The sequence below is a fragment of the Halichondria panicea genome, chromosome 5 (assembly GCF_963675165.1).
Source record: "Halichondria panicea chromosome 5, odHalPani1.1, whole genome shotgun sequence".
In the NCBI taxonomy this organism is placed as follows: domain Eukaryota; kingdom Metazoa; phylum Porifera; class Demospongiae; order Suberitida; family Halichondriidae; genus Halichondria; species Halichondria panicea.
This window is the reverse complement of record NC_087381.1, coordinates 2,889,997-2,898,729: the sequence shown is the minus strand read 5'-3', so window position 1 is coordinate 2,898,729 and position 8,733 is coordinate 2,889,997. Positions and strand designations below refer to the sequence as shown.

At 43.0% G+C, this 8,733-nt stretch overlaps 2 protein-coding genes across 3 annotated transcripts; one reads left to right on the top strand and one right to left on the bottom strand.

The window, feature by feature from the left end:
* Window positions 1-342: 342 nt before the first annotated feature.
* On the bottom strand, window positions 343-3,618 carry LOC135335806 (NADH dehydrogenase [ubiquinone] 1 alpha subcomplex subunit 12-like). Its single transcript, XM_064531379.1, has 4 exons — window positions 3,449-3,618; window positions 3,201-3,283; window positions 1,826-1,889; window positions 343-572 (listed from the first exon to the last, which is right to left on the bottom strand). The coding sequence occupies exons 1-4, from the start codon at window positions 3,514-3,516 to the stop codon at window positions 401-403; spliced, it is 387 nt and encodes a 128-aa protein (XP_064387449.1). The 5' UTR covers window positions 3,517-3,618; the 3' UTR covers window positions 343-400.
* A 22-nt stretch (window positions 3,619-3,640) lies between these two features.
* LOC135335784 (uncharacterized) lies at window positions 3,641-8,551 on the top strand. Of its 2 annotated transcripts, none has more exons than XM_064531352.1 (8): window positions 3,641-3,857; window positions 4,104-4,350; window positions 5,063-5,363; window positions 5,539-6,031; window positions 6,215-6,375; window positions 6,677-6,862; window positions 7,111-7,255; window positions 7,332-8,551. In XM_064531352.1, exons 3-8 carry the CDS (start codon window positions 5,292-5,294, stop codon window positions 8,447-8,449), a joined length of 2,175 nt encoding a protein of 724 aa, XP_064387422.1. In that variant the 5' UTR covers window positions 3,641-3,857; window positions 4,104-4,350; window positions 5,063-5,291; the 3' UTR covers window positions 8,450-8,551. The 2 variants fall into 2 exon arrangements, with proteins under 2 accessions (XP_064387422.1, XP_064387423.1); XM_064531353.1 differs by lacking the exon at window positions 3,641-3,857 and adding an exon at window positions 3,908-3,952.
* Window positions 8,552-8,733: the final 182 nt, after the last annotated feature.

Genomic DNA, 8,733 nt, shown 5'->3' with positions numbered 1-8,733 from the left:
GACTCAATTACCTCATGCATGAATACTGTTAATCCGGTCATGCAGTTAATTGGCCCTCCTATATCTTTGATTGGCCTCATGCAAAAGCTACATTTATATAGCTGTTCTCCCAGTGTCACATGCAGAGCATGCACAGCACACTTAGCCATTAAACTACCACCCCTACTAAACTTGGGAACAATTCCGCACTCCTTACTTAGCCTCGAGGCCAGGCCGTTCGTTGTCTGAGAAGAACTACTCCTTACTGCAGTCTAATAACAAAAGTAAGGAGTGTGTAAGTTTTTGGATCGACATTTCTCCATACTCCACAACAGGCTGCTTCAAATAACAGACTAAGACATACATGTACAATTAAACTTAATGCTGCAAACACATACATATACAGGAATTAAATACTATACTAAGCAGCTGTGGGAGGCTGCCACGATTCAATTTTTGGTCGAGTTGTGCTGTAGGGTACGTACTCTCTAACAGTCCCAGAAAGGTTCTCAGAGTGTTCTAGTTGGAACTTCCTTATCTCTAGAGGCTCTGCAATCGGGTTGTGCTCTCCCATGTGATGTAGCCATCGGTGCCTGCACAGACAGTGGGAGGGAATACACGAATAAGTCAATGACTATAATCATTATCAGGAGTGCATGACTAGGAGTATCCGACACCCACACACTGCAATAGCAAATGCACAAAGCACTCCTGTCATTATCATGTATGATTACAAGTGGGTTTTTATTAGAGCTTGGCAAAATATGCTAGCATAATAATTTTTGGGAGACTTCTAGGAACTGAGAATAATAGGGCACTAAACTAGCATAATTTGACCCTCAGAGTTCTGGTAGACCTAATTTCACTTGGTTCTATTTTAATATAATGTAGCTAGACATCTATTACTGTACTGTAAGCACTAGCCACTAGGAGGAGTATTTTCTTTTTTGCAAAACCTAGCATTAGAGGATTATATTTCACTTTCTGTAATCAATACAACTACAAATAAATCGTATTTTCAGAATGATGTCTTTAAACAGGAATAATGGGTACACCACTACAGTGGAACCTCCATTAACGACCACCTCCGAATAGCAACCACACGCTATATAACAGCCAAGAGCTCAGGTCCGGATTGAAACTACAATGACTTCAATGTAAAGCAACCTCTCAAAAGCGACCACCTCTCTACTCCGTACAACGAGCAGCTTTCTAGTCCCCAACTAGCTTTAGCAATGGAAAATAACCTCCCAGAACGGACAGCCACACCCAGAATTAGCAGAAAATTATTGCTGAGATAGCATTATTTTGCACAATCGTGAAAACCTGGCTGTAGCTTGTCTCTACAGCCTTTTCAAAGCTTGTAGAGCTAAAGAAGCAGTTAGCAAAGCCCCAAGATTCATTTGCAGCAAGAAATGACTCGTAGAAAATACATAGCTGGAAATCGAAACCTCCCAAGGAAGACCACCTCTCTATAACGGCCAAAAGGCTGGTCCCCAATGGTGTCCGTTTTATGGAGGTTCCACTGTAGAATAATAGGCTGACTTTTTGAGAACAGTCAAAAGAATAATAGGTAAAAACAACCATATGTGTCAAGGCCCAGTGTTTATGCAGGGATAAGCTCTAGGTATAGCATACGTGTACATGTAAGTACAACAAGCATTAGCTTATTTAACAGCGTGTACAAGTACCACAAAATACCAGTATAAAGAAACCTAGGATATTGAATTCTCAACCAAGGCCTACCACTGACATAGTAATTTAATAACACTCTTTTACGACAGTCCGCAGTTTACAAGTGTACGATATGACACAAACATTTCTAGCCACATAATAAATTTCTCACCACTCGGGGGTTACTTGACTTGCATCAAAGTCCTTCCTCGCATAAAGCACCCACCTGTGACGACCTGCATGTGTGCGTACGTGTGGTGGTTCATACATGACTGTAGTACAGTAGAACCTCGATTATCCGGACACCTTGGTTCCAGAAGCAGGCCGGATAAGTGAATATGCCGGATAATTGAATAGATAAACCATGCCTTGATCCACCCACTTTATTGATAAACAGCAGTGCCACATGGTTGTCTGCGCATGCGCAGAAGATAAGCAGGCATGTCTCCATGGTAACAGCTGTAACGCGCATGCGCATTTGAGGGACACGCCCATTTTCTGAATTATTTAACCTGATAAAAAAAAAACTGCCAAGCCGAATAATCGAGGTTCCGGATAATCGAGGTTCTACTGTACTGCAATTTGCAGCTCACTTGGAATTATGGGGCAAATGGTAAAAAGCAAATACTTGAGAGTATATACACAGAGTATACACGTAGAAATTTACACCTCACTAAAATTTCCCGCCATACAGTAACTGTTTAAGTAAACCACTTCACTACTCTATCTAGGTATTATGTAAACTGTTGATTACATATAATTATATATACACTAGTTTATATTTGCCTCAAAAGCATAGTAAATTTGGGAGATTTTGCTGCTAAATTATTATTTGTACTTACATGTTAAGGTGACACTCTAAATATGCAACATTTCGCCCAAATACAGTAGACTCTCGCTATTCCGGCCCTCTGAAGTATGGCCACCTCGATATACTGGCCATTTGGTTTGGCATGGAATGCTAGCTAGCTAGCTAGATGTTTACTGCACAAAACTCACCCTGAAGTACAGCCACTCGCTATTCCGTATACCGGCCAGTACTGGCTTCCCCAAACAAGGTTTTCAATGTAATTTTATACGTTTATTACGGCCGGATATAACGTTTTGGGTGTGGTTTGGAAAATAAAATTGGATTACATTTAAATAGAGAGCAGAATGATTCATTATACTTCATTATCCTCGAGGCATATCCGCAAAATTAGTCATTAGATTCGAGGTAAGGTCGTTTTTAAACCGCGGCTATTTCCCGAAATACAGCCACCTCGCTATTCCGGCCAAGTGCATGGTCCCAAAGGTGACCGGATTAACAAGAGTCTACTGTAGCACCATCTTGAAAAGTGAAAACATATTTTTAGTGTCGGCCTAAGTACGAGCTATACAATTTTCAGTGCCTCAATACATGTACAGTATAATACAGGTATGACTACATCTTTACAAGGAATAGTTATTTTACGGAATACACAAAATAATTTTTTACAGACGTGAACGTCCTTACTTAAAGAAATACTGTCGACACATACTGTCGACACATAATTTATTACACTCACCATATATATGATCCTTGTTTTCGAAGTATTCATTCCCGAATGAATCTGTACCCACTAGAGTGCCAGCCCTCAAGTCACGCATCCTACCAGGATCAGAGGAAATGTCACACACACGTACTTAGGGACGAAACTACTTCAACAAAAGGAATAGTTTATTGCACACCAAATTATGCAATGGTTAGATAAATAACATTACAAAAAGATGCCTGATGGTGAGCTCTAAATAGAAAGCCTGGTGATTGTCTCACTTTAGAAGCTTCCAGAATGACTGTCTCACTCCACCAGCAGCCTGAACTCTCCTCCAAATAAAAGCCATTCCTTAATAACTCTTTAGAACAGCACAGTCCGTGAACTTGGTATAAATGTGGGTAACAAAGGGAACAACAACTTTTGCTGTGTGATTGACCTTTACCGTAAACGAACGGGAATGGATCGTCATGTTAACTATCAACAGATAATCAGGAACCACCTCATGTTGATAGCCAAGCTCACCAAGACAGCACAGGGCCTAGGGAGAGGTTGAACAATGGCCAGAGGGTGATAGGAAGGTGGCAGCTGTGCTGGTTCCCCTGGTATTAAACGGTGGAAAGAGATATCTAGTACCTGTATATCACTCCGAGGTTCACTCTGCAGAGGCGAGAGCCTGAGTTGTCTCAGGTGATGACTGAGACCTTTGTGTGAACCGCATCCATTTTGTTTGTCTGTAGTATGCACGTCTCAACTGAGGTCTGGATTGTAATGGGTACCCGCCGGTATGTGTACTGCATTGAAGTATGGCTTGTAGGTCAACCGCCTGTAACATGTAACATGTAAAATCCCTAGGTTGTCTTGCTAGTAGTCTTGTCAGTGTACAAGCTCTTGCAATACTAAAGTATGCCTTGTTAAAATTCTGTTTTTGTACAGTTTTTTCCTGGTGGTGTGGTAGCCTCACGGGCCTTCTGATGAAGTGCGGCCTGGGATTGAGTGGTGTGGCAGATGTTGGAGATGCCACGCCCATTACTACAGCCCTGAGGGAGATAGAAGAGGAGTTGGATTTCCCTTGAAAATGTGGAAAATAGCTCCACTCATTTTCTCGCCGTGACCTCTCCTCCCAGTGGTGAGCAGGGTGCGGTGAGGGCCAGCAGGCTGAGAGTCAATCCACGCAGCTGAGGTGAAGGAATGGTTGAGTGTAGGTCTTGTGACTACTGGGAGTTAACCACACCTACGAGGAGGATATCTACCCATATATATCATCCTCTGCTACCGTGGTTACTCCAGGCGTAGCCGAGGGGTATGTAACCACGGTAGCGGAGAATATACGAGGTGCATATATATCCTCAGAGTATATAGGTGTGGTATATCTGACATATACGTCGTGACTGCAGCACTATAAAAGGACCTCCCCCTAGCAACAATTTAATCCACAATGCATACTGTAAAAAGAGCCAAACTATGCCGGATTTTGTAGCTGTCAAAGAGCTAGTACGTTGAGCAACAAGTCGTCTCCTACAGGAGCTTCCTTGTCCAAGCGTTTTTGACGTCCCTTGCTGCAGTTTCAAGCCCTTCTTGGCTAAAATGTTCTAAACTATTCCCATGGACCCATGGAGGCTTAGCCATCTTGTTGTTGGAGAGCAGCTTTTGTGTTTCTGCCGTCGCTTTAGAGTCTTGTACCGTCAAGCATGGCTCCTTTCTGTTTGCTGAAAAAGTTGATTGAAAACTGTGCATGCCTGGGGCTGTATGTTAATATCGTACAGCTGTTGACCAATGAGATCAATTAGTGGTGACGTAAGTGTGATATAATTACAGTAACTAACTAACAAGTTTCTCTCTGCTCATCCCCCTCCCACACACACACACACACACACAAACCACTGTTTTAATAGGCGGAGGAGGCAGTGTTTACGTACCCCTGGCCAATGATCGTCATCAGGCATACCCACAGCTCAGGCCAGATGGAGTGTGGTCTCATCATGTATCGCAGCCCCTATTATGCATGTTCATTCTGGACATGGCAGAACATTTAGCAGCCTAGTTGAACATTGCTACATTTGTACAATATTTAAGATGATTTATTCATGAGGTACTTTTTGTGGGAGGGGCTGAATGCTCTGAATGTCATTTTTGATGTCATGCAGGAATGTTTATGGACTTGACTTGAAGCTAGCTACTAGAGTCGCTGAGCCGGTGAGTTGAGAGTGTGGGTTGTTACTAGTGTGCTTACTTATATGCTACTGTACAGTCTATGGTACTTTACAACCAATTATGGAAGTCTGATTAAGACAATAATTATTATGGGCCTGTACTGTAGGCAATACTCTATAATTTGTTTTCTCATGCCATGCGCACGTCACTCCTGCAGGAAATGGATACTTTGGTCGAACCACCACCTTGTAGTAGTTTGTTCTCTGCTAAAACTGACAAATGCCATTACGTATGGAGGGGGCTTTGTTCCAGACTGGGTTCTAATATCATTGCTGTATTTGATCCCAGCACTGAGCAATGGAGCCTCAAGCCCACCACTGGACCTCAACCCCCTGGAGAGTGGAGTGGTTGCTCTGTTTGTGTAGGTCATTACCTGCATATCTTTGGTGGTCATGACGGGAACGATTTCGTCAATGACATGTACAAGCTTGATCTTGACACTTTCCATTGGACCAAAGCTCGATCTTCTGGTAGTCGGCCTATTAAAAAGAATGGCTGTGGACTTGTCTGTTTGAATAAGATAACTCTGGGCTGCTTTGGAGGATTCGGTATTGAGGGCCCCACACAACCTGGATCAACATTCACCAGCAATGGACAGCCTGATAGAAGTGGACGGACGAACGAGTTTCATCTATTTGATGTTCGAAACGGTAACTTTCGTCAACGTGCACTTTCACTATTGCGTACATGCATGCACTTAACAAGGTACATATATCAGCTACTGGTGAGCGGATTCTCATCGTCATTAGGAAACTACATTCAATTTCTTTCAATGTTACAAGGATGCATGATGTAACATTACATTGTTCTCTAAACACCACATCAACTTGCAGGTGTCTGGTCGTCCCCTGAACTCAGAGGAAAGAGACCTCCTCCCTGTGCTGACTTCAGTTTCACCATGGTAGACCAAAATAGGGCAGTCCTCTTTGGAGGAACCCAACCTGGCCGGGATTGTTACGCCAATGATGTCTACCTGTTCGACTTCAGGAGCATGGTGAGTTGGAATTAAAATCTGTTTGCGTTGAGTTCGGCCCTGGAAGTTATGTTGTCAATTATGGCTTCATTTATGGTTGATGTGGTTGACAAGTATGCCATAGGGACTCTACATAGAAAATGCACTTTTAGCTGGTTGAAGCTTATCTATAGCTTATCTATAGCGCTTTTTAGCTTTGAATTTCAGTGAAGTATAATTATGACGAAGTTATGACAACATCATGAAGGTCAACCTCAACACAAATAGACTTTAGTACTACATTGAAATGTACAATACTACCGTACGCGTTTATTGTGTGTAGGTGGTCACTAAGGTAGAGCCAGTACAGGGAGAGCCATGGCCAGTGGAGAGATCAGTCCATGCTGCCTGTTGTCTGAACTATGGCAAGGATCAACCTCAACTACTGATACACGGAGGACTGGGTAAAGGCAACAAGGTACTGGGGGACATGTGGATACTGGACGTTGACGCTGGCAAGTGGACAAAGGTGAGTCTCAGAACTATCAGCATAATTGTTATTAAATATGCTTATATGAAATATGATATACGCACATTTATATACGTACACATGGACACCTCTCTATAATTATACAGTTTTGCAAGCGAAAAACACTTTAGTTTGTATAATGGTCGCAAACATTGTCAATAGTGCATATGTAATACGATAAAGCACATAATTATCATATTTCTTGAAAAGTTACAATACTACACACAATTTCTACACTTGTGCCCCAGGGGACGCCTCCCGAGTCAGTGAAGCCACGTAGGGGTCACTCCACTACAACCGCCAATCTGGGACCAGGACTCACCGAGGTCCTCATGTTTGGAGGCTGTCTAGAGAATCATAAGCCTGTTGCTGAGACTACCATACTGAGATTTGGTGAGTATCGGTACATGTATAGCCGGCAACAGTACACGTTGATTGCACACTATTACTTACTTAATCACCCATACAGAGTTGACTGGTCCCTCAGCGTCTGTTGCCGGACCCTCGACTGGAAAGTGGACTCTCGTGGATGTGGCCCACAATGACACTAGAGGCTCCGCCCAGCGACTCAGTGAAAAGATGATAAAAATCAGACAAGCAATTGCTCGTTCCTCATCAGTCCATGAGGCCAGCGACCACTCCTCTCAAGACCAAGTGGAGACTCTGAAACAACAATTGCAAGAGAAGGATCGTCAATTGGCTGAGGCCAACCAAAGAGATGCTGACCTGTCTGCTCAAATCACAGCTCTAGTGAGGGAGTTAGAAGGCAAGACGAAAGAGTTGGCGGCACACAACACAGAGGTGTGGAGAATTCCAGCCAACAGAGTGAACACGTTGAGAACGATTGGCACTGGAGGGTGGGGGGAGGTGCTGGAGGGAACAGTGAGCGTGGCCGTCAAGCGACTCTTTGCTGCCATTGTTAGCCCACGTAATCTGGAGAGACTTCAGAGAGAAATGAGGCTCTTGGCTGAAGTACGACACCCCAACCTGGTGCATTTCATTGGGGCAGTGTTTGACCAGTCCCCTCCTCTCATCATCACCGAGCTTCTGGACATGAATCTCCGACAAGCGTACGAGACAAATCAACTGGTACCAAAAAACCGTCTCTCGATCTTCATCGACATTGCCCAAGCTTTGGACTATCTGCACCAGCGCTACGAACCCATCATCCATCGTGATGTGAGTGCTCCCAACGTCCTCCTCCAGCAAATGCCTAACCACCATTGGAAGGGGAAGGTCTCTGACCTCGGCTCAGCCAACTTCCTGCAACAGGCTCAGACAAAAGGCGAAGGATGTATTCTTTATTCTGCCCCTGAAGTGATACCTCGAGCCTACAATCCCAGACGAGAACGAGTTCCACAAACGACTAAAATTGATGTGTACAGCTACGGTGTTTTGTTATGTGAGGTCATCACCAAGACATTTCCATCAGAAGAGAATTATTGGGGCATGCTTGAAGAAGTCGAAAGAGACTATCCACAATTCCACAATCTGATTAATAACTGCACTCAAGAAAGTCCCGACAACAGACCTACTATGATTCAAGTTCTGAACTTGTTAGAAAATGACAAAATGCCTAAAATTTAGGCTAGAATTCGACGTTGAACTTTATTATTTTACTATAATATGTGTACATGTATACACGTACGATTGTTATTGTATGACCCATGACTGAAGTATAAATTATAATATTTTATACAGTACGTACGCGTATATATATATATACCACAATTATTTTTTGCAATTAATGATGACTGTATATATACATGGCCAAAACAATATGGGCAAAATTCAACGTGTATGTCAGTATAATTACAATGAGTGAAAACAAAAACGTTATATATATGCACACCACAGCACAGAGGTAGAGG